This window comes from Cricetulus griseus (genome assembly GCF_003668045.3).
Source record: "Cricetulus griseus strain 17A/GY chromosome 1 unlocalized genomic scaffold, alternate assembly CriGri-PICRH-1.0 chr1_0, whole genome shotgun sequence".
NCBI classification, from domain to species: Eukaryota; Metazoa; Chordata; class Mammalia; order Rodentia; family Cricetidae; genus Cricetulus; species Cricetulus griseus.
In genome coordinates this window covers 154,355,726-154,381,378 of record NW_023276806.1, presented here as the reverse complement: position 1 = coordinate 154,381,378, position 25,653 = coordinate 154,355,726, and the positions used below count along the sequence as shown (strand labels likewise).

The window sequence follows — 25,653 nt, the reverse complement described above, 5'->3', positions numbered from 1 at the left end:
TCGCCAGCGCCACCTGGCGGGCGGAGGGGCAAGGGCAGGCGCGCGCCCTCCCATCTGCGCGTGCGCTGCGGGCTCTGCCCTCTGGGCCCCGAGGGACCAGGCCTGCGGGACCCACCCAGTGCAACAGGTAACCAACTAGACTGTCCCCCTTAAGTATCCTCACGAGCATCCTCACAATGCCGCTAAAAGCACAGCTCCTGTCTAAAGTTTATTCTGGAGACAAATGTGAGGGACAGTGGTTAGAGAACACATATTCAGCTTGCCCCAAAATGACAATCTACTTTGAATGTTCTAGCACGAGGTTTGATTAGTTCTAAAAAAATGGAAATCACTAATCAAGGCATTTGCCAAATGCGTTTTTGAGGCCACAGGTTAGGCTGGTTATGGCAAAGGAAGGGAAAACTCTAACGGGTTTAGATACTATCTAATGCCTTAGCTTTTGATAGGTGGTCTGCTAAGAACACTTTTTTTTTCTTTTACTATATTTAGCTATGTGTGTGTATGTTTCTGTATTCTTGGACACTTCTGTATGTGCGTGAGGTGATCATCAGTCGTTTCTGTCCTTTTACATTATGAGTTCAAGGAACTGAACCCAGGTAGTCAGACTTTGAAGCAAGCACCTGACCCTGCTGAGCCATTTCAGGGCCGGTTCACATACAATTGAAAAGTTGTATAGTCACAAGATTATTAGATCGGGTGTGTGTGTGTGTGTGTGTGTGTGTGTGTGTGTGTGTGTGTGCATATATATTTAGTTAGTGCTTAATTGCTTGATGCCTGTGTTGTAGAATAATCCTTTTGTATGCTGTGAAGATGTGTATTTGCCAAGGCACCTTCTGATTGGTTTCATAAACAGCTGAATGGCCGATAACTTGACAAGAAGAGGTTAGGTGCGACTTCTGGGCACGGAGAAAAGAAGAGATGAATCTAGGTTTGGGAGACACCGAGAAGACTAAGAGGAAGCAGGACATGCAGGAGGAGAGGTAAAAGCCATGAGCCAGGTGGCAGCACACAGATTAGTAGAAATAGGTTAATTTGAGCTATAATAGCTAGTTAGAAACAAGCCTAAGTGAAGGCTGAGCATTCATAATTAATAAGTCTCTGTGTGGTTATTTGAGAGCTGATAGGTGGGACAAAGAAAGGCTCGTTACATACCTGGTATAATGCAAAGCATCCTTCAGGTATGGAGAACAACTAGAGTTAGTCACTCTTGCCAGGGAAGATAAATGCATAAATCACCAGGTATAAAATCAATGTTATGATACAAGCAGGGCATGTACAAGAGGGCAACCAACAAAGGTGTGGCTAATTTATACATGTATTAGCATCAGGAGATTTCCAGATCCAAAAGTAAGGGGGCAACAGGTAAAGGGATGAAGCCTCCAAAACTGTGAGTTAAAATAAACCTTAATGGTTTTTAAATTGACTGTCTCTGGCATTTGTTACAGTAACAGAAAGCTGACTTTAACACATGATTGTAGCAGCCTTGCCTGTAACAGTGGCCACATCCCTTTGGGTGTGACTTCAGGAGTACAGAAGCAGAAAGAGGGAAGCCTAAGAAGGGAAGCATAAGGTGAGGTTTCGCTTGCATGGGTCTTTTTCTTTGGTCAGCCGACCAGGTAGGAAGAGAAGAGAAGTGCTCCTGGGGTTCTTTGTATTTTTCTGTGTAAGTGTTCCCCAATAAACACCCATTTATCATTTATCTTGGGGGTAGTGAAATCATTATAACCTTACCTTCAAATGATATGGAGAAAAGGCCTAAGGATTAGAGAAGATGGGAAGGGAGGTGCATCCAGGCAGGACTGGCCATGTTGAAACTTGAAGACAAGACAATCCGAGGCACAGCAAAGTGGAGAGTTTGGCAGGGCCTTGAAGATCATATCAGAAATAAAAGACTTTAACTGGGCGTGGTGTACACCTTAAATCACAACACTGAGAAAGTGGAAGCGGCCAGATCTCTGTGAATTTGAAGCCAGATGGATCTACATAGCAAGTTCAAAGCCAGACAGGGCTACACAGTGAGACCCTGTCTCAAGATTAATTGATCAGTTTAAAAACTTTCTCTTAAAGGCATTGAGAATGTTAACAAAATCCAAGATATCTTGGGGAAGTTCTGAGGCAGTAAGGCAAGAGCAATGACGGTAGAATTGCCAGACACAGAATACCAAGTTAATTCTGAATTTCAGAAAAACAGTACAAGGGCTGAGGAGAAGGCTCTGCTGTTAAGAGCACTGGCTGCTCTTCCAGAGGACCAGGGTTGAGTCCCAGCACCCCCATGGTGGCTTACAAACATCTGTTAACTCCAGTTTCAGGGAAGTCAAAGGCCTCTTACATGGTACTAAACATACATGCAAGCAAAAATATCTATACACATAAAAATTAAAAATCTTAGAAGAAAATCAATGCATATAGTTAGTATAAGTATATCCCATGCAATTTGGGGGACATACTTACCCTACTTGTATATTTGCACATTTATCTGAATGCCCTATATACTGATCTGCTATAGATATCTAAGCGACTTGATCAGGCATAAGAATACATGTCCATGGGCCTAGGCTGATACCTGCGAAGACTCAGAGATGCAGTAGGCTGCCTACATATCTGAAGATGTAAGACAATATCCTGTAATTAAAGTTGTCAGAACTAAAGTAGGTCTATATTCTATAGACTTGCTTTCTCAATGCATTCAAAATTCAGGAGAAAATAGGAATTTTCCTTCAGGAATTAGAACCTCAAAAAAATCACCTTTGAGTGTCTCCTTCCCCCACACTTAAGTGGAAAAATCAATTTCCAAAGTGCTCTGGACCATATATGTTTTGTGTAAAGAAATTGCATTTTGCATGGGCTTTCTTTGTACTAAAAAGAAAAGTGAGAGGGTTGTCATAATTATGGTTTTGATTAATTGGATTAACAGTTTACTAAAAAAGGAATTGGACTGTTAGAGGGAATAAACTATGTTTTCACCTTAAATTCACTTGGAGAATTGTTTGAACCTCCTGGGGTTATTTTTTGTATGAGAAACTACACTCATTCAAAGATCTCAGTTGCTGTGAACACCACGGTGCACACCTGCAAAGTACTTGGGACATTGAAGCAAGAAGGTTATGAATCCAAAGGTAAACAAAAGAAAATTAAAACAGAACCCTGTTTCCTATGGGTTTTTTAGGTTGTTTCATTTTGTGTACTCTTTAATTTATCCTATTTCCCCTGAGGTTTTTTTATTTTTTGGTTTTGTTTTGTTAATTGGTTTAGGAGTTATTGTTTTGGGCGCAGGGGTGGGAGGCAGAGGATATTGAAACATTGTCTCAAATGAATTCTAACTAACTCCCAATGCAGCCAGACAAACCTCATACTTTTTTTTTTTTTTTTTTTTTGAGACAGTGTTTGTCCGTATAAACCCTACCTGTCCTGGAACTCTCTGTTGACCAGGTTGGCTTCTAACTCACAGAGATCCACCTGTTTCTGCCTCCCCAGTACGGGGATTAAAGGTGTGTGCCACCACTGCTCCTCTAAACCTTGAACTCTTGATCTTCCCATGTCTCCCTTCCAACTGGGATTACAGACACAAGCTACCAACCCCACTTTTTCTTCTGGTTTTCTAGTTTAATGGTTTGTGCTTTTATCTTTGTAAGTTCCATCCTTCTTTTTCTCCATTTGTTCTGGTGTTTGTCAAACTCCATACTTAGTTCACTTTTTTTCTCTAGCAATTTTGTTTTGTAGCGCTGAGAGGACTGAACCTAGGGCCTCTTGCATTGTTTCTTGCAAACCCCAAAAGTATAGATTTCCCTCTAAGCACTGATGTTATTGTATCTCACAGATGTTGGCATGGAGTATAGCTTCTCAAGAAGAGTCGGAGTGCTGCTTTAGTTGTCAGACCTGAGGCACCCTGTGTCACCACAAGGGGAAGGATGGCAGGAAGGTCAGTAAACCATTTCAATATGGCAAGGTCCCGAGGAGACTGCTTTCTAGGCATACGACTGGGACATGTCACCAGTGCTTTTCTCGCCTACTTGCACACCGACTCACCTTGCAACTGGAGAAATAAGCAAAAGCCACACACTAGAATCACAAGGAAGCGACAGCCTTGTTCCTGCAACATTCCTTTACTGCCCTCTACTGGCCAAGATTAATACCACACCCACGGCAAAGACGATGGACATTAACACACCAAAAACACAAATTTGGAGCAGAAAGTCAACAATTGATAACTGGCACAACTCGGAAGGCCATTATGGCCTACACAATTAGAACTTGTCTAAACAAACAATCATCCCATTTTCCCTCTACTGTCACACTGTAATAAACATAGAAAACTTGTGACCTCAAATCCCCTGGGGGGATGGAGAAATAGCTCAGTGATTAAGAGCACTGCTTGCTCTTCCTGATGGACCCAGGTTCAATTCCCAGCACCCACATGGCAGCTCACAACTGTCTATAACTCCAGTTCCAGGGGATCTGATGCCAATGCACATAAAATAAAAGTTAAATAAATTATATTTTTAAAAAAATCCTGTGGAGATTTTGCCCCACCCACAAGGCTAAATTCTGCAACAGTGAACAACATCTGGGTATCTTCCACTCCAGTTAAATTCTGATACCAAGATAGTGGCAGATCCCAACGTTGAGTGCCTAACACTGGACCCTCTAATTAGATGCCAGTCAAAACCCCAGGTTTCTCAGTGCTTATGGACAAGGTACAAACAGGAGTTCACACAGCCCAAGCAACCCCTCTCTCCCCAGGTTCAATTAATATGCTTGAGCACCTCACAGAATTCAAAGAATAACCTTCATTGCTGCTTCATTATAGTGAGCACTACAAAGGCAACAAATTGCCTGAGTGTGCCTATTAGATTTTGTCTACTAGACATAGACTAGAGTCGTCTGGGAAGAGGGACCTCCATTGAGACAATGCTTCCCCCGCTGGCTTGTGAGCATGTCTGCAGGGCAATTTCACTGATGTGGGAGGGCCTCGAACACTGTGGGCAAGGTCACACCTGAGCATGGTCCTGAACAAGCTGAGCATGCCACAGAAGCAAGCCAAAACGCAGCAGTCCTCCGGGTCCCAGCCTCGCCTCCCCTTGCTGATTGATTGACTGTAACTGGTAAGGTGAAATAAGGAGGCAGAGACAGGGCTTCACAAATTTGAGACTAGCCTGACTTGATGGTGAGACCGTAACTCACAAAATCAGGGTCCAGGGATAGTGTTTGGCAATCGTGTGCAGGCCCTGAGTTTGATACTCCCACCACCAAAAGGAAAAGGAGGATGAAAATGAAAAGATGCAAGGGAAAAGGGATCTGCAGCCCTCATATCCTCAGTTATGACAAAGCGCCAGGGGGACCTTGGTGGATGCCATGGCAGGTGAGGGACAAACGTGCGGCAGACAGGAGTTAAGTGAGTTTTATTAGAAAGGGGAGGGAAAGGGGAAAGTAAAGAGAAAAGAGACAAGAAGACAGAGAGAGGACAGAAGAGAAGCGGAAGACAGGAAAAGTACCATCTGTCCCAGGGGAACCACAGGGAAGAAAGTGTAAGTGGGCGGGGGTCTGTTTTAAAGGGGTCCTTTGCAGCTTCTTGCAGACTAGTACTCATGGAAGCCTGGGCTGACCAGGGTACTGCCTGAGTGCATTCAGCCAGGTGACAAGGGCAGGTCAGCATAATGCCTTACGCCTTCTTCAGGTGTACCAGCTGTTAGGATTCAGAAGTTCAGCTACCCAGAAACTCTCTAGACCTAATCAATCCCTTTGGGGTTTTATAGATAATTCATCACATATTCGTGATTGCTTCTACACACTGGGAGGAGAAGCACACAGAACAACAGGGTCAACAAGTTCTGATTCCCCTTTGTCTAGGTAGCCTTTCTTCACTCATAGTATGGGCAGCCCCTCCCCCCGCCCCGCCCCGATCGCTGGATGGGGTCAGGAAAACACTAGTCCAGGTTAGCTCTGAACTTAGTGATCCTCACTCGCCTCAGCTTCTGGAACTTTAGAATTAATAAAGAACACACCACCCGTCCAGAGAAATCTTTTCAGGCCAGCTGTATTGGTTGACCAAAACAGCTGAAAAAAGAAAGAAAGAAAGAAAGAAAGAAAGAAAGAAAGAAAGAAAGAAAGAAAAGCAATGCAAAGGAGAGAAAGAGACCACGTGCTTTGGCTCAGGATTTCAGAGAGATTTTGGGCTGCCACAGCAGATCTGTACCTGGTAGTCAGGAAGGGGAGGCAGCAGCTTTCAACATGGCAGCCAACCAGGAAGCAGAAAGCATGCTGGAACTTGGGGTGAGGGGCTGAGGGAAGGGCCATATAACCTTCAAAGGCCCTCCTCTGGTGACCTACTTTTAAGCAGGAAGGCCTTTCTTCTAGAAACTCCAACGCATTTAGCATTCCAAGCCTTCTCCAGTTGGGGACAGAGTATCCAAGACAGGAGCCAGTAGAGGGCGTTTCAGATTAACCAGCTAAAAGACAAGCAGAGACAAAGTTTCTATGACTTCCCGGGACCCCCTTTTGCTGTGTCTGCAGAGCTGTCTACTCTAACACGGGCACTCTTCAGTCCAGTCATCCGGCTTCTCTGTACTCTACTGTCCTAGAATTCTGGTGAAGATCCGTGGCGTTGTTAGTCTGCTCCAGCGTACCATCCCCTTCCTCGGTATTCCATAACGATGTCTCTCCACGGTGATCTCACTATTTCCAACCAGTTTCTCCCCCCCCCCCCCCCGTGCGTATCTTCATGTTGATACTTCAAACTGCTACACATTTCTAAAACAGAACTCCTAGCCCTGCCACACTTACGTTCTCTGGCTCCATTAATGATTAAAATGTCTGAGCTTCTGATGCCCAAAACAAGCTCTGCATCCTGGACTCTTTATTTTATTCCACTCAAAAAGTTGACCAAATCCTTCCCTCCACCTGCAATGTAGCATCGTATCTTATATGTTTAGTATTTCTTTTCTGTTTTTAAACAGGATCTCATATAGTCTAGGCTGGCCTCAGACTTGTCGTGTAACTAAGGTGTCCTCCACATCTGGTCAACATCCCTTTAAAGTAGTCACCTTTAACCCTGAACACTAACTCTAGTGAGACAGTGCTATCTCTAGTCATTGTGAGCTGCTGTCGCTATCACCACAAAATCAACCAATCAAATAATGATGCCACCCTAGGACTTAACTTCTTATTGTTTTCATGGTAAAAATCCAATCACTTCTCCCAGCCTCATGAGCTCCTGCCACATGGGACCACTTGGCTTCTCCTAGACAAATAACGTTCATTTGAACACGGAGACCTTGTTTTCAGGTGTAGAGTGGAGTGCTCTCTTTGTGTAGCCCTAGTCACAAAGGACAGTGTTTGGCAAATTGCAAATCCTCAGTCAATGTGCTTTTAAATGAACCCATCTTAAATTCTGGGTTATTACCTACTCAATAAGACCTTAATCATAAAGTAAATCAAAATACATCAGTAAAAAATTCCTCCCTCCAAAAGCTGCTTTAAACATTTTAGATTTTTATTTTTATTTGCATGTATATCTTTCTTTTTGTTTTTTTTGTTTTGTTTTCTCTTTGTTTGGTTTGGCTTTTTCTTTGTTTTTTCCAAGCAGGGTTTCTCTGTGGCTTTGGAGCCTGTCCTGGAACTCACTCAGTAGACTAGGCTGGCCTCGAAATCACAGAGATCCACCTGCCTCTACCTCACCACTACTGGGATTAAAGGCATGCTTCACCACCACCCGGCTGTGTGTATGCACACGTGTGCAGGTAACCATGGAGGCCAGAGAAGGGCAAGCATCAGTCACCTGGAGCTGGAGTTATAGGCTGTTATAAACTTCCTGATGTGAGTGCCAGGCACTGACCTCTGGCCCTTTTCAAAGCATTATCTTATCCCCTGAGCCAGGCCTCCAGCCCCTCCCCCACCCCCAAATTGCATTTTTTTCCAAAGATGGGAGGCAAGCAGTTACATCCTAATGTTTCTGTTGTTTTCTCAGCCATTTTCAAGGTGTTTTTTTATAAGTCTCTCTCTCTCTCTCTCTCTCTCTCTCTCTCTGTCTCTGTCTCTGTCTCTGTCTCTCTCTCTCTCTCTCTCTCACACACACACACATACTTGTGCATATGTACCTGAACACACATGGAAAATTTGTGGAAATCATTTTGCTCCATATTCCATGTGGGTCTTTGGGATCGAACTTGGGTCTCAGTGTTGGTGGTGAGTACCTTATCCCCTGAGCCACCTCCCTAGTCTTGTCTCAAGTGTTGTTCAGTGTTCACAGAGTAGCAAGAGAAGATACTAGTGGAGATCTTTCTTTCCTCTGTGTGGAGTCTGTTCCTCTTATGAGATAGATAGAGACATAGGACTTCCCAAGGGATATAGATATACACAGAGAGCATTTATGGGACACAAATAGGTAGATAAGCCTGTGTGGTCTATATATGATGGTACCATACCTCAGGATTTCCATAGACAATGACAACTGAACATGAATTTTATCTAATAGAAAAGTTCTATGCATGACTATTGAAGTCAGTAAAGATTTGAGGTTAGCCAAATTGAGAAACTCATGTCATAGGAGTTCCTGTACTTGTGACTTAATTTAGAAACTATGCATGAGGGGAAGGCGGAAAAAAAAAAAAACCAAAAACTTAACAGTTCTCGTATTCATTGTCATAATGGAAATCCCCAGGTTTCTCAGAAACACTTTTCATTAACTTTAATAAAACCAATTGCCAGAAATTGTTATGAAAGCGAGGAAGTATCAGATGTTACTGCTCTAAATGACAATGACTTGGACAACTGAGTTATCATTACAATGGTCACTAAGGACTTTGGTGCTCTGTCTCTTTGAGAAACTGGCATTTCTCTGTTTCCTTTGAATTAATTTTTTGTTACTATTTATATATGTGGATGTTTTCCCTGCACCTTTGTCCATGTACCACATTCATGCCTGGTGTCTGTGCAGGGCAGACAGGAGATCAGATCTCTTGGATCTGGAATTACAGATAGCTGTGAGCTGTCAAGTGGGTGCTTGGAATTGGACCCAGGACCTATGGAAAATCAGCCACTAAGCCTTCTCTTTAGCCCTGGAGATTTATTTTCATTTTATTTTATGTGTGTATTTTGTTTGAATGTATAAACTAGGCAACACATGCATGCAGTGCCTCTGTTGGCCAGAAGAGGGCTCTGGACACTCTGGGACTGGAGTGACAAATGATTGTTAAACATCCTTCTGATTTCTATGCTTAAAGCCATAGTACATCTTATGAAATACTAATAGGCAACTGATGTGTACAAACATATAAAGTCAGATTGTCTTGGTAATAGAATTAAGCTAGTATCAAGCATTCACTTCCATATATTGTTTCAATAAACATTTTGGATGTTTTTGTTTTGTTTTTGTTTTTTGAGACAGGGTTTCTCTGTGTAACAGCCCTAGCTGTCCTGGAACTATCTCTGTAGACCAGGCTGGCCTTGAGGTCACAGAGATCCACCTGCCTCTGCCTCCCAAGTGCTGGCATTAAAGGTGTGTGCTACCACCACCTGGCTCAACAAACATTTAATAATCAATTAATCTCTATCAGTTATTGGCACTGTTTCCTACTCTCAAAGATGTTAGAGTCTAGTTGCTGGGATAACATGTCATCATTGTGGAATGTGAAACAGAAATAGACCTGGGATGCAAAGAAGTGGCCCGAAGGTCCAACATCTGGGTTGCTAGGCAAATGGCTCAACAAATGGTCATGAGGCATCCACATCAAGCATGGTTCCACATATGGATGACCATGAATGGGCCTATATATAGGAGAACAGCCTCAAGAAAGAACAGGGCTAAGCAGAGGAACATTCTAAAAAGAAACAAATCCACATCTTTGGGAGTTAACTGTATAAAAATCAGTGAATACTTATAGCTTAGATGCCAGAAAAATCAAACTTACTTCGTACTCTCTAGTTTACCCCAAAATATGTTGAGGACATGTTGAAATTTCCTTACTTTCTAAACTGAAGAGTGACAACCCTGCATATCTGGGAACAGAGCCCAGAACTCATTCGCAGCATAGGGACCTGACTATGGAAAATATAATATACAAGTGTAAACAAGCAGGAACATGCATGTATATAACAGAGAGAAGAGAGGGAGAGAGGACAGGGAGAGAAGGAGAGGGAGGGAAGAGGGGGAAGAGGGAGAGAGCAGGGAGAGGGGAGAGAGACAGACAGACAGAGAGCATCAGTTGCTGGCATAGTGATTTTGACTGCCTTGCCTGGTCCCAGCCTTGATTCTGTTTTGAAAGGCTCCATGCCCAGGAATCACAATACATGGAGAAGGTTCCATCCAATCCTGTCTTCAAGAGAACTTTTTAAAGCCGGGCATTAATGGCGCACGCCTTTAATCCCAGAACTCAAGAGGCAGACACAGGAGGATCTCTGTGAGTTTGAGGCCAGCCTGGTCTACAGAGCGAGTGCCAGGATAGGCTCCAAAGCTTCACAGAGAAAACCTGTCTCGAAAAGCCAAAATAAATAAAGAAAGAAAGAAAGAAAGAAAGAAAAAAAGAAAGAAAGAAAGAACACTTTTTAAATTTCTTCTGATCACAGAAAGAAAGCATGCCCAAGGCCCCAGGTTGGAGCCCCAGCACCACATATGAAAAAAGGAGACTAGAGTCAACATACATGGTTGCAATGGGCAGTATTGTCAACTTGATAAGATCTAGAGTCACCTGGAGACAAGTCTCTAGACAGACCCTGTAAAGGATTATCTAGATCAGGCTAAGGCTAGCTGAGGTAGGAGGACCTGCCCTGGATGTGGGGAGCACCCTCCTATGGGCTTGGGTCCTAGATTGCATAAAAAGGAGAAAGCTGCCTGCTCCATCTCTGGAAGCAATGTGGCCAGTTGCCTCAAGCTCCTGCTGCCGTGGCTTCCCAGCTGTGATGGACTGCATCCCCAGCCGTGAGTCAAAAAAACTCCCCCTTAAGTTGCTTTTTTATCAAGTATTGTATCACAGAGACAGGAAAAGAAGCCACTGCCATGGTAATTTCTGAAGAGGTGGTGCATGCTACCATGTAGCTATTCACTTCAGAGCAGAGACAAATTCACCCACATAAGCGTCTCTCAGAGGAATCTCCGAATAGTGACACTACTTGAAAACCAGACTGTTTTCTTAAATATATAAAGGTATAGATGTAAACGTTTTCTTCCTCCCTCCTTTCCTTCTGAGATTGGTTTTCTTTCCCTCACTTACTTCCTTCTTTCCTCCCTCCTTCCTTCCTCTTCATCCTCTTCTCCCTCTTCTCCTCCCCCTATCCTCCTCATTTTCTTTTCTTTTTGAGACATAGTCATATGATCTATTTTAGGTTGGTTTCAAACTCTTCTTGCCTCTGCCTCCTGGATGCTGGTTGTCTGGACAGTGCATCACGCCTGTATCCTTTGGCTTTTGTGGAGGAATTCAGTACATAGACATGATTGAAACATAGACAACCATGTTGAAATTGGATTGGACTAAAGGGGGTGACCCTGTGCTAATAGACAGAGCAAGCAGGGGACTCAGGGAGGCCCAGGTATTTCAGTGCTCTTCTTGGACTCCCTGCAACTGCAACATTCATTCTTCTAGGGGAGGGGCAAAGTCCTTCTGGAATGAAAAGGGTCCTGTCATCATCGCCCCACCCCCCAGATAGGATTTCTCTGTATTGTTTTGGAGGCAGTACTGGCACTCACTCTGTAGACCAGGCTGGCCTTGAACTCACAGAGATCTGTCTGCCTCTGCCTCCCCAGTGCTGGGATTAAAGGCCACCAACGCCCAGCCTGAAAAGGGTCTTATGACCTAGTATCAGATAAGGTATATCAGATAATTATTCTATAGCCAGCCAAAGGCTAGAAATGATAAAAATTTCAATGTCCCAACTCCGGAGGGATTTATAGCCAGGGATTGTGGTCATGAACCAAAAAACACAAAGCATCTATTTTAGTTTTATTTTTTTGGTTTGGTTGGGTTTTTTTGTTGTTTTTTTTTGTTTGTTTGTTTGTTTGGTTTTTTTTGAGACAGGGTTTCTCTGTGGCTTTGGAGGCTATCCTGGAACTAGCTCTTGTAGACCAGGCTGGTCTCGAAGTCACAGAGATCTGCCTGCCTCTGCCTCCGGAGTGCTAGGATTAAAGGCGTGAGCCACCACCGCCCAGCCCAACCGATACTATTTTAGTTTTAAACACAGTGATTTGCACAGTTCTTTCATGCCCTGTATCTACTGTTCCTTGAAATCTTCATTCTCAAGGTAAGAGATCAAATCTAGGACCTTGAACATGCTTGGCAAGTACTTTGTAACTGAGCTACATCTGTGAGAGCACAAGTTACATTTTAAGTTTTAATTGCTATGCCTTAGAGATCCATGAAACAAAAATGCCTCTGTTCTATAAGCCCCTTGTCCAAGGATGGATAGTTCCTGAAATGCTGGAGGCTGTTATTTCTGGGAGATAACAAGCCATAAGTTTTCACTCCCATAAACAGGTTTGTTTGGCCCATCTGCCCCAGATGTGCTTCATCACATATGGGCAGGAAGTTCACAGGCAGGAAATATGTCAGGATGTAGGCTTGTCCCTGATTGGACCTGATGGGAAATACTTAAGACTCTACAAAACTTGATTCCGAGCCATTTTTCTGAGGAACCAGAGATGAACCTGGCCAGAGCCCATCCAACTGGTCAGTAATTAGTTAAAGTTTGCTTCAAATTTGGCTTTAAACTGTGGTAGTGGTCTTATTTTTGGTCAGTGGGATTAACTTCTGCTTAATGCTGTGAGTCTAGAAAGATCACATGATACTAACCCTGTCCCTGTTAGTTAGACATGATCAGAGTCAGTGTACCCAAATGAGTGTTTTGTTTTTGTGGTTTAAGGTGGCAGCTGGATGGGGTGCTTGGCCTCCCAAAGTCTTTCAGGGACCATGTGACTTCCGAGGCACCCAGGCATTGGCATCCAGCCAGCAAATGAAGGAAGACAAGTGGGAAAGACACATTCACTTTTCTTACATGCCTTCTGGTCTTCTTATGGGGAAGTAAGTAGTTCTGATCCACTGTGTCTCAAGGAACCCTGGGAAATGAAGTCCTGGCCTGAGAAGTTCCTTCCCAGCAAGTTCTCTTGGGAAAAGTGGGATTCTTGCTATTCTAGGTGAGAACCTGTTCATCTGTGTACAGTATGTGTGAAACCCTCATGGGTCCATGTACTGAGTGCTGATACCCAGCTTTTGTGTTATTTCGAGGTTGTGGAAGGGCCTGGCTGCTGGAAATAAGTCATTGGAGCTGGGCCTTCAAACCCATGATTTCACATGCTTACTGTTTCCTGGTCAGCCACCACGTGAGCAGTCTCCTCACCCTCCTGCAAGTACTGACCACACTGCCATGGCATGCCTTCCCTGCCCTAATGCCTTTCCCTGAAACTATGAGCTGAAATAAATCCTTCCTCCTTTAGGTTGCTTCTGTCCGGCATTTTGTCACAGCAATGAACAGAGTAACTAATATGGTGTGTTTTCTGCCTCCATCCCGTACTTACGAAAAGTAATATGGTTGTCATAAAGTGATTTTTATGTGCTTGGTGTTTGTGCCCTCTTCCCTAACTTCAACCTTCAGTGGGAAAAGTTTTTTGGACCTAGTTCAGTCATGGGGTTGGAGTCCTCATGGTGGAATTAGTTAATTCAGGGTTCGCAAAAGGAACAGAACCTGTAACACGAAATAATAAATGACCCAGAGACTGATATTTGGGTTCAAACTTCAAGCTGAAGATCAGAAAAGCAAAGCAGCTGGCCACTAGCTCTCACCTCTAGCTGAGGCCGAAAGGACTGATCCCCGCACAAGCTCTTCACCAAGTCTAAAACTGGTGCCTCTCCTCAGTGTGGTTGGAGAACAAATGTCTCTATTGAGTCCTTGCTTCTGTCTAAAACAGGTCCCTAATGTTGGGATTAAAGGTGTGAGATATAATTCTCTTTTAGATTGATTCACTCTAACATATTCCTGGGTGGCATTGAACTCGCAGATATCCATCTACCTTTTAATCCTGAGTCCTATAATTAAAGGTGTGTTCCATCACTTCCTAACTTCTGGTTGCTGGGATTAAAGGTGTGTGCCCGGCTTCTAAGGCTTGTGGCTGACTTTGCTTTTCTGAATCCTCAGGCAAAATTTAATAAATCACAAATATATTCTACAAGAACCAATAAAATGCATGTGTATTATAAAAGGCGGGAGGTTAAATGAATGGTCCAACAATGGCTGTTTGCATTGTGACATGGCTGCTCAGTCCATGAAGTGGGTGGGTGTCAGCAGCCCCCATTTGGGGCTAAAGGCCTTGAAGATTGCCAGATGTCAGCAAAGGATTGCAGAAAGGAGCAACAGGAGCATCCCAATAAATATGCTCACCAGCAAGAAGCAAAGGTAGGCAGGTAAGTAAGAGATCTTTCTTCTACCAGTTCTGATCTATGTGGGCCTTCATCCTACCCTGCAAAGGGGCAGATCCACTCACTTTAGTTAATCCCTTTTGGAAATGTATTTACACACCTGCCTAGAGTTTTGTCCCTTAGTTGATTCAAAATCTTTGTTAATAACCAAGATTACCCATCACATGTTCTTTTGAGAAGAAAACACCAAATGGCCTTGCTTCCTTCTCTGTGTTCTCTGATAGGTAATGATACAACAAGAGGGTGAACATGCCTGGCAGTGGTAGCACACACACCTTTAATCCCAGCGCTCAGGAAGCAGAGGCAAGTGGATCTCTGTGAGTTCAAGGCCAGCCTGGTCTACAGAGAGAGTTCCAGTACAGGCTTCAAAAGCTACATAGAAAGCCCTGTCTCGAAAAACAATCCCACCACCACTACCAAAAAAAGCTGGTGAACCTTAGGAATTAGGTGTTTACCAGACCCTCCGTCTGCTGATGTGTGAAAGCTCTCCCAATTTAAACTAAGAGACAAAAAACATACGGAAATTTTTGTTTGGAGATAGGGGCTTATGTGGCCAGCTGTCCTCAGCCTCCCTATGTATCAGGGGATAACCTTGAATTCCTGGTCCCCTACCTCCACATCCCAAGTGCTGGGATCACAGATAAGCAACAGCACTCCTGGCTTGAAGTGTGAAATTTGAAATATGAGAAACTTACCACAGAGGTTATGGTAGAGCAAATGACTGGCATTTACAAAGCTCTAGGTTCAATCTCCAGAACAAATGTGTGTGTGTGTGTGTGTGTGTGTGTGTGTGTTATATTTAGAGAAAGAACTTTGAGTTCATGGCAAATAAACTACTGTAGTTAATTTTAGTAGAAACATTTTCTTGGGGATGATTTTAAATTTATAGAAAAATTATGCAGTAGTGGCGGCACAGGCCTTTAGGCCCAGCACTCGGGAGGCAGAGGCAGGCAGATCTCTGAGTTCGAGGCCAGCCTGGTCTACAGAATGAGTTCCAGGACAGTCTCCAAAGCTACAGAGGAACCCTGTCTCGAAAAACAAACAAAACAAAACAAAACAAAAACAAAAACAAAACAAAACAAAATGGTGGCATACTACAGGGGCTGGAGAGATGGCTCAGAGGTTAAGAGCACTGAATGCTCTTCCAGAGGACCTGAGTTCAATTCCCAGCAACCACATGGTGGCTCATGACCATCTATAATGACATCTGGTGCCCTCTTCTGGTGTACAGGCATACATGGAGGAGGCAGAATGTTATATACATAATAAATAAAATCTTTAAAAAAATTATGACAATAGAAGATACATGTTATACATACATATATATATATGTTATAGTTATATATGTATATAACTATATATACCTTTTCCCATTTTTCTCCTAATGTTGATGACCAGTGCATATTCACCAAATCAAGAAATTAATGCCTGTGCATTGGTACTCATTGAGGACAGACTTTATTCAAATCTTAGGATTTTATTTTTCTCTAATGTCCCATCTGTGTGTTCAGGATCCAGGTTGTCTTATGTCATTATTACCTTACTCTTCAGCCTGTGTCAATTCCTTAAGTCTCTTCTAAATTTTCATGGTCTTGCCACTTTATATATTATTATTATATATTATTTATTAATTATTATTATTATTATTATTTTATTATTCTGAGACAGGGAGTCATTATGTGGCCCAGAAAGGTCTTGAACAATGATCCTCCTGCCTCAGCCTCCTGAGTGCTGGGATTACTGGCCTGCCTATGGGCCCAGTACAATCTCTTGAAGGCACCAATCAGAAATGTGTAAGGGAGAAACAAAAGCCCTGGAGTTTGAATTTGAAAAATGTCTTGATCTGGTAGAAGAAACATATGAGGCTTTTAAGAGAAAGTTTAGCACATACAAATCCAGATTTTCAAAAAAATAAATTGGGGAATTAACAAGAGGACTATTTCAAAGATATTTAGAAAAGTGTGTGTAAAAGAATTTATCCCCAGTTCTTTAGGAGTGTGGCCAGCTGTTGGTTTGGTGCATTAGAAAGAGAATACTTAAATCAATTAAGATTCTGATACAAGAAAGAGAATAATTAAATCAATAGAAAAAAGTATTGAGATTATATGTAAAAGAAAAAAATCCCCAAGTGATAGTGGTTTGTGTAAGAAAGAAGTTTCTTTTTTACATTAGAAACCTAGAACAAGACAATACAGACTGCCCAGTAGTTCCCTGAGGTCAGAAAGGGACACATTTCCTCCTCTGATGTGACTGATGGCTTTGAGGCAGGCATACATAGAAGGGAGTTTAGCCTGGGCCCCTAGTTGGTTTTGCTTAGTGCCCCCTTTATTGTAACAATGCACTTGTAATCCTAATTCCTTTAGCTTCATCGGGCCACCATACTAAAGTCCCAGTCCTGCACAGTAGCTTTCCTCACCCCTAGTGACAATTCAGTTTCTATTCAGTGTGTCCCCAGTGTATACAGATATGAAGGACAGAGGGACTGATCTAGCCTGAACTGATTTCAGGTGCATAGAAATGAGGAAAAGCTGTGTCCTCTAGTAAACTTTTAGGGAGGGTCTCCCACTTACCGTCTTATGCTATACACAGGGGTCATACATATGGTTAAAATCAGATGGAAAAGGACATACTCAGCAAGAAGAATAAACTATATAAACTATCGTACAGAATAGAAAACCACCAAAACTATGCTCTCTAGAATCAGCTCCTCCTTTGCTTGAATCCCATAAAAGGTCCCTCCAAACGTCATGGGGCCTTGAGTACCTCCACTCATATGGTCCATTGATAGTGTATCCCTTTTTCATTTATTTTTTTTTATTACTGTGGCATTTTTTGTTTGTTTTTTAGATAGTGTTTCTCTGTGTAGCCTTGGCTGGCCTCGAACTCACTCTGTAGCCCAGGCTGGTCTTGAACTCAAGAGAACCACCTGCCTCTGCCTCCCGAGTGTTGGATTCAAGGCGTGTGCCACCGTGCCACTGTGCCACCATGCCCAGTGCATTCCTTTTAGGCTTTAAATACAGTTATCTTGGTTCTTTTGTAAATCTGTGGGAGCCTTTTTTTTTTTTTTTTGACTGACACCAAGAACCTGAAAATACCCACCCCAACTCCAATCACCAGTGAAAGTTTTTCCCCTGAAATCAGTGACTTTATATTCCAATATAGCTTCTGGAGTTCAGTCATTTCATCTAATTACAAGACAGCTTTCCTGAAATAGCATTTTTAGAGATATCATGAAATGCATCTTATTCATGCACTAGTCAAAATCAGGTAAAAAAGCACCCATAACTGCAAGGGAGGCTACAATCTAGTTTTTGGAGACAGACAAAATAAATAAGGATCTGTTATTGGGAAGGGGACTTAGAAATTAGAGTGGGTAACTAGTAATTAGTACAACTGCAAAATAAGCAATCACTCACTTTAAAAGGGAGTAGGTCAAAACCTAGAATCAAAAGTTTATAGTGCTAATGGAAGCAGAGTCAATATTTGACTGACACACCCATGTTAATGGAGGCAAAGAAAACAATGCCATAGTCTCAAGTGAGTTAGGATGTTTACAGAGAGTTTAAGATATTTATTTGCCCTTTTGGCAGGGCAATGTCTCTTGTGGAAAAATAACTGAAGTACAAAAAGTCAAAATGTTTTGTGTTATTTCAAATACAGAAGTAAGAGTTGGATGTAGTGTCACATATCTGTAAAGCTAGGACTGGGGAGATCAATGGTATGGCAAACTTTGCAAAGGGAAAGCAGCAGCTGTGTTCTCAAGACTGGTTGACACCATATGCTGCGCGCACACACACACACACACACACACACATCCCTACCTTGGCTATTTTCATGTAAAGAGCATTGCACTCCACAAATTATTCTATGATTTGCTTTTCTGGCTTAACAATGTACCATGAAGAATTTTCCAAGTCACTGCAAAATAAATCTACACTGTCCTTTTCAGTGTGTGAAATCCTGTCTATTTCTCCCTTCTCTTATAGATGGATTTCTACTTTTCCCCCTGGGGTTTCCAATTACAAATAATACTCCATTAACATTTCTGATTTGTAAGTTTGGGGCACATTTTCAGAGCAGTATTCTAAGGTTAAATACATACATACATACACACACACACACACACACACACACACGGTTAGTTATGTTTATGTACCTATGTAGGATCCAGCTGGCCATGTGGGGTGAAAGTGCTATCTTGCCTGCCAGGTAGCCCTGACATGCATTTAGTTTGGTTTCTCTTGTGATAAAATTCTGATCAAAGCCAACTTGCAGAGGGCTTAGTCATGGAGGGAAGCCATGAGAGAAACTGAAGGTAGGACTTGAAGTAGAGCCCATGAAAGAACACTGTTTCCAGCCTCTTATCATGGCTTGCTCAAATTTCTTTTCATATGACCCAGGACCACCTACGCAGGGGTGGTATGATTCACTGTGGGCTGAACCGTCCTATATCAACCATCAAGAATTTGCCCCACAGACTGGCTAGTCCACAAGCCTGAAGGACACATTTTCTTAACTGACATTCTGTCTTCTGAGGTGATCCTAGCTTGTGTCAATATGGCAAATGACTAACCAGCATATTCCAAATTCCACAAGATGAACAAAGTCTTTACGGAGGCCAATTAAGCCTTTTGAGGCAGACATGTGTCTCTTAGCTAGTGTTTGGCATATGAATAGATTTTGAGAAAGCCCAGGTTGGGGCTAGTGAGATAGCTCAGTGGCTAAAGGAGTTTGCTGCCAAGCCTGATGACCTAAGTATGCTTCCCCAGGGCGAACATACTCACAGGTAGGAGAGACCCGACTCTATCTAAACTGCTCTCTGACCTTCATATGCACATGCCCTCATGCACGTGTGCACACAATATAAATAAGCGAATGTAGAGAGGGGATCGCCCGAGAGAAAGCCCAGTTACCTTACTACTGGTGGGCCTTCGAAAACATAGCATATCATCCCTTCCCTCTTACATAATGATGGTTGGTCCTTCTTTCTCTCTGCAACATAAGATAAGCTTTTGTTGGCAAGTCTTACTAAATTGCATTTGAGCCACGCAGTGGTGTAACATGAAAAATAAATGACCCAGAGACTGATATGGGGTTCAAACTAAAAGCTGAAGAACAGAAAAGCAAATAGCGGGCCACTAACTCTTACCACTACCTCAAGCTGAATGGGCTGATCCTGCTGTCTCTCCTCAGCATGGCTGGAGAATCAATGCCTCCTATTTTCAGTGTTGCTGAAGAACAAATGTGATGCTGACCCTGTTCCTATCTTAAATACGTCTGGTATTAAATATGTGAACTGTAATTCTATTTTAGAATAATTCGCTCTAATGTATTCATGGGTGGCCTTGGATTCACAGAGTTCCATCTATCGCTTAATCCTGAGTCCTAGGATTCAAGGTGTGTACCAACACCTCCTAACTCCTGGCTGCTGGGATTAAAGGTGTGTGACTGGATTCTATGACTTACGACTGACTTCGCTTTCTGAATCTTCAGGCAAGCTTTAATAAATCATAAATAATATATCACTATACAGTGATGGTGCACAGCTTTAAACCCAGTTGTGCACTTGGGATACAGAGGCAGGTGGATCTCTATGAGTTCCAGGCTATCCTGGTCCAAAGAGTGAGTTCTAGGACAGGCTTCAAAGCTATCCAAGAAACCCTGTCTTTTTTTTTTTTTTTTTTTTTTTTTTTTTCGAGACAAGGTTTCTCTGTGTAGCTTTGGAGCCTATCCTGGCAATCACTCTGGAGACCAGGCTGGCCTCGAACTCACAAAGATCAGCCTGCCTCTGCCTCCCAAGTGCTGGGATTAAAGGCGTGCGCCACCAACACTCGCTGAAACCCTGTCTTTTTTTTTTTTTTAAAGATTTTATTTATTATGTATACAGTCTTCTGCCTGCATGCAGGCAGTGGGCAGCAGATCTCATTCGAGACAGTTGTGAACCACCATGTGGTTGCTGGGAATTGAACTCAGGACCTCTGGAAGAATGGTCAGTGCTCTTACCTGCTGAGCCATCTCTCCAGCCCGAAACCCTGTCTTGATAAACCAAATAATAAATAAATTTTATTTGATGTCGAGTTAGATTTGCTTGCCTCTTTCCTTTGTCTCTTGGTAACCACTTCTCATATGTCAGTTGCATTCATTGCTTTTCTTAGTGCTGTGACTACCTAAAGAAAAGGCTACTTAGAGAAGGTAAGGCTTATGTTGGCTCACAGTTGAGAGGAACTCAGTCTACCACAGTGAGTAAGCAGACCCCCTTGATCTGTAGTAGCACTGATGAAAGGGGAATGTGTTCAGATAGCTTTTTCCCTCTTTTCCTTTTTATTCACTCTGGGCGCCCCCCCCCACACACACACGTACACGTGTGTGGTCAGTTTTCCCTTCTCATTTAAGCCATTTTGGAAATACCTTCATAGATATGTCTATGATGTCTTCTATTAGTGCCCTAGTTACAAAATGAATGACCTTCTAGTCTGCATTTTCCTTGAGTGCACACCTCTACTTTGTAATGAACTTCATCTGAATCCCTTTAAAAAACAGCACCAGCAAACATGCTATTGCTACTATGGCCAGACAAATTATTATATTCAATATTTTAAATGGTTAGTAAGCCACTTTTGGTGGTGCTTATCTGTAATTTCAGCATATATGAGGCCGAAGCTGGAAGATTTCAAAATGAGTTTGAGGCTAGCCCCTGTTATACCCTGACTCAAAAACAAGCAAAAGAGAGAGAGAGGGAGAGAGAGAGAGAGAGAGAGAGAGAGAGAGAGAGAGAGATCTCTAAATGACAAAAACAGTAACTGTCAAATTGGATTTTGTAGGGAATCATACAATCAACAAAAACATAAGGCGATCAAGTGAAATTCCTTTGGGGGGTCCTCTGCAAAAGAAAATTTTATTTTGATATAACTCTTACTAAAGCAAAAAAAGGAGAAGGTGGGGTGTGGTGAGGGTGGAACGATAAATCTTTCCACGAGCTGCCGGAGCCCTGCCGCCACGTGGGCGCCCAAAATAACACACAGATTAATATTAGGTACAATGCTGCTGGCCAATGACTAGGATTTCTTACTTGCTAGCTCAGTCTTAATTATCAACCATAACTACTAATCTATATATTTTATAAGGACTTACCTTATTGAGGATGCCAGCCGTATGTGTCCTGTTCCGGGGATCACATGGCGACTCCACACAGAAGAGAGGAGGAAGAGAGTGATTTCCTGCTTGTCCCTGCTTATATTTTGAATCTGCCTGCTATGTCGCTTCCTGTCTAGATCACAAGACTTCTCTCCACTACATTTCTCAGAATTCCCCTCGACTCCCAGTCCTGCCTAACTTGCTTCCCTATGGCCAACAGTACTTTATCAACCAATAAGACAAACATATACACAGAAGGACTTCCCCCATCAGGGGGGCAGGGTGGCGAAGAGGACTGAATGAGAGTTGTTTTCCAAAACACAGGAAACCAGGCAAGATGTACAATGAGCCAGGCAGTGGTGGTGCATGCCTTTAATCCCAGCACTCGGGAGGCAGAGGCAGCCAGATCTCTGTGACTTCAAGGCCAGCCTGGTCTACAAGAGTGCATTCCAAGACACAGGCTCCAAAGCTACAGAGAAACCCTGTCCCAAAAAAACCCAAAGAAAAAAAAGAAAAAAAAAAGAAAGAAAGAAATGTACAATGAATACCATGACTGACAGTTGATGTGTGTGTGTTTGGGGGCGGGGGGCACAGCATCTGTGGAGGTGAGATAGCCTGAGTCAGTGGGTTTTCTCCTTCAATTGTGTGGGTCTATGGGATGGAACTCAGGTCACCAGGCTTGGCAGCAAGCATCTTTATCCAGTGAGCCATCTCTCAGGCCCAGGTTTCGACGAGTGTGGAGTGACTGAGAGATTGCTGCTTCAGAAGACATAGGGAGTTCTGGCTGAAGAGCCTCCCAGAAGTCACGACTGAAGGACAGTTACTTGAGACAGGGTTTCTGTAGCCCTGTGTAGAGTTCACTGTGTAGCCCAGGCTGGCTTTGAACTCTTGACTGTCCTGTCTTACCCTTCTAAGTGTTGGGATTACAGATGTGAGCTCCACATCTGGCTAAAACCAAGCCATCCCTTGCCTCACAAATATTTAAATGTCTTAGTTTTGGAGAAGCAAGCATTTTCCATCTTGCATTTTTGCCATTTCCTTGGCCTGGCCAGGTAGTCTCACTTTTGTCTCATTAGTTACTTCCTTTTGGCGTTAGAGATGTGACACCGTGCTAGCAGGAGGTCATGTGTTCATCCCCATATTTCCTCTTGAAAGCTGTTATCCTCTCAAGACCTCTATGGTCCTTAATCTGGACTCCAGTTCTGAGTCCCGAGCTCTCATCTTGTCTATTTCATGCTTTAAATCCTGTTCTGCATAGTTTTGCTAGCCAGTCGATCAGTCTTCTAGTTTTGATGGTGTTGTTTAGTCTCCATAGGTTATCCGTTAGCACAGTGTGGCACTCAAGATAAGTTTATGTAGCCAAGATGAACCCACATTAGGTCACGTTTGGTCAAAAGTGGGGCTCAGAATCCCCAAACTATAACTCAGCTGCACAGACCAGGTTTGTGCTTCAGGAACACCCGTCGTTTGGTTTTGATGGAGTTTGAGGTGAATCTGAAGTAGGTCGAGTCATCTTGTCTTATTGCTAGGAAATAAATACTCCAAGTAGTTTTGGTGGGAACGGAAGCATGGGTAGCAACCTGGGCAACTTAGGCTGGAACAGTGCTGGATCCAGTTCTCCCTGACACTTGATTGAAGGAGGTTCTTTGTGATGCTTAGAGATAGAACCCAGAGCCTCAGCTATGCTAGGCAAGTGTTCTACCACTGAGCTACATCCCCACCTTTACAGGACATCTCAATAAGCTGCCCAGTCAGGCCTTGAACTTCTGATCCTCCTGCCTCTGTTTCAGTAGTAGCCAAGCACCAGGGATGACAGACCCCTATTATCAAACCAGGCTACTATGCGATTTGGGTTTCCAGGTACCTATCACCTAGGCATGTGTCACACCGGTGCCCAGCGACCTGGCAAACGTCACTGAACCCCTCTGCCTGAACCCTGCAGGAACTGCTCGACCCGACCAGACACTGGAAGGAAGTTCCGTGGGTGCTGGAGAGAGGCTCAGAGGGAAACCCCGAGGGAAGGAGGAGCTGGGAATCCAGCCAACCCGGCGGGTTTGAGCAAGAGCTGGCCAGCCCGGCGGGGTCCCGCGTCTCCCGCGGCACCCACCCGACACTGTCCCAAGCAAAAACGAAAGGAAGCCAAGCGGTCCGGCGTGGCCCGGCGTGGCCCGGCGTGGGCGGGGAGGTGACCGCGCGCTCCGACTCCTCGGGACCGGGCGGCCGCTTTGTGACTTCACCGGTTTCGCAACAAGCCTGGACCGCCCGCGCCCCACCCACCCAGCTGCCCGTCCGCCCTCCGCCCTCTCGCCTCTGAGCGCTTCCCTCCCTCCGGGGCTGGGCCTGCCCCGGCTGTCGCGGAGCCTCCGTCCCGCCGTACTTTAGCTGTCTGTGTCGTGGCCACCGCCTCCAGGCAGCCCGCAGCAAGCCGGCTTGTGACCCGACGAGCGTAGCGCCCTCTCACCGCGATGCTGTGCTTCCTCAGGGGAATGGCCTTCGTCCCCTTTCTCCTGGTGACATGGTCGTCCGCAGCCTTCATCATCTCCTACGTGGTCGCGGTGCTCTCTGGGCACGTCAACCCTTTTCTCCCCTACATCAGGTGAGGGACAAGTGGGGCGTCAGGGACCAGGGGGACCGAGCCCATGGGACAGCGCTGCTGAGAGGGAGGAAAGGCATCCGGGCCAGGTATAGGGACATCTTCTTGAGGTAGGGGCAAGGTGTGGCAAAGAAAGATAATCTCTGACACTCCCTTCCCCGCCCCGCCCCCCCCCCCGCCCCCGGCCTGAATAGAGAGTCAGGGAGTGCGTGCTGGGTTTTGCCTTTATGAGAAACAATGCACAGAGCAGCATTTGGAGGGCCGTCAGAAGGTACCCGAGTATGTGATAAAATCTTGAGAAGAGCCTTCATTGGTGGCATTGAGACAAGGATAGTTCAGAATGGATACCATTATGATCCAGGCATGTGCCAAGCTGCTCACCTATTTCTCATCCACTCCTGGTCCCTCTCCTACCCCCTTCTCTCTGAGCCTGGATCTCACTGTGCAGCTCTTGCTGTCTTGAACTCTTGGTTGGCCTTGAACTCACAGAAAGCCACTTTCCTCTGCTTCCCTAGAACTGGGATTAAAGGTGGTCAGCACTCCCCACCCCCCACCTCTTCCCGGCACTTCTCAACAGTTCTTGAAGTGAATGTCTAAGTTTATTTTCCACGAAAGAAAATGGAGGTTTAAACGGGCGAAGCCACAGCCATAGGACATTGGTGTAAAAACTACCAAACCACAGAAGCAGAATTCACAAGCTGGTCAGAAACAGAATTCATGCCCTGGTCTTCCTGTGTCAACAGCAACACAAAGCTACTGTCAGAGCCTTAGGAGTCACAAATTTAGGATGGGTGGGCCCCTGGACCTGGTGTCACCAAATTCAGAACCCTCAAGTTGTCAGAACTGTGGCATTTCTTGTGTTACTACTTAATGTTTCCTATTTAGTCTCCATCTTTCCTGAGGGTCACTTTATCCATGGCAGGGATAACATCTTGGTCCTCTTTAATGGTTCTATGTATTTAGTGACAGGAGTAGCTTTGTCCTTGGAGGAACTTTAGTGGTTGGTCCTGGGTCCCTGAAAAACCTTAGTATGGTATTCATGGCTTATCTTAGTCCCAGGTACCAGCACCTGTCTCCCTGTCTCCCTTTTCTGAATCAAGATACACATTTGACTTGTGTAAAAATGAGCAGTTATCCCTTCTGAGAAGAATAACAGCTATGATTTTCCTAGTTCTGTAGTTCATTCCTAGATAATATATGATAGGGACTGGCCAGGCTGGAATCTGTGTGTCTGGTGTAGTTATGATTGACGTTCCCCTCTAATGGGAAGCGATCAGAGTGGACAAATCAGCTGAATAAGGTCATGCTGGAATCACAGACACTCCAAGGAAGGGGCTTACAACCTAACAAGGAAAACCTTAAGGAGTGCCGAATTATGGGACACAAAGTCACAAGAGGGACAGACCACTTATTGCTAGGAACTACAAGCCAAAGCAAACAAAAGGTTGCCCAAATGTGCCTGGGGATTTGGGTAATTGTTTGTCTTCTACCTTTATAGCAGTGGGGGCACTAGTCTCTGAGCCCTTGACA

At 44.0% G+C, this 25,653-nt stretch overlaps 1 protein-coding gene and 1 long non-coding RNA gene across 5 annotated transcripts in view; both read left to right on the top strand.

Annotated features, from left to right (window-relative positions):
• Nucleotides 1-22: 22 nt before the first annotated feature.
• LOC103160195 lies at nt 23-13,545 on the top strand. Of its 3 annotated transcripts, XR_004771595.1 has the most exons (6): nt 29-127; nt 786-980; nt 1,446-1,570; nt 3,818-3,919; nt 12,847-13,117; nt 13,209-13,545. It is a non-coding gene; the product is annotated as an uncharacterized LOC103160195 (long non-coding RNA). The 3 variants fall into 3 exon arrangements; XR_003480538.2 differs by lacking the exon at nt 1,446-1,570 and having other exon boundaries at nt 23-127; nt 854-980; nt 13,209-13,542; XR_004771594.1 differs by lacking the exon at nt 1,446-1,570 and having other exon boundaries at nt 13,209-13,542.
• Nucleotides 13,546-23,792: 10,247 nt separating this feature from the next.
• Dram1 (DNA damage regulated autophagy modulator 1) overlaps nt 23,793-25,653 on the top strand; it is a 35,375-nt gene continuing 33,514 nt past the window's right edge. For both annotated transcript variants that reach the window (XR_003480536.2, XM_027392563.2), the window contains exon 1: nt 23,793-24,126. Coding sequence is in view for 1 of the 2 variants with exons in the window: in XM_027392563.2 (XP_027248364.1) it covers nt 23,996-24,126 (131 nt within the window). In the remaining variant the exon portion in view is untranslated. The remainder of the gene's footprint in view (nt 24,127-25,653) is intronic.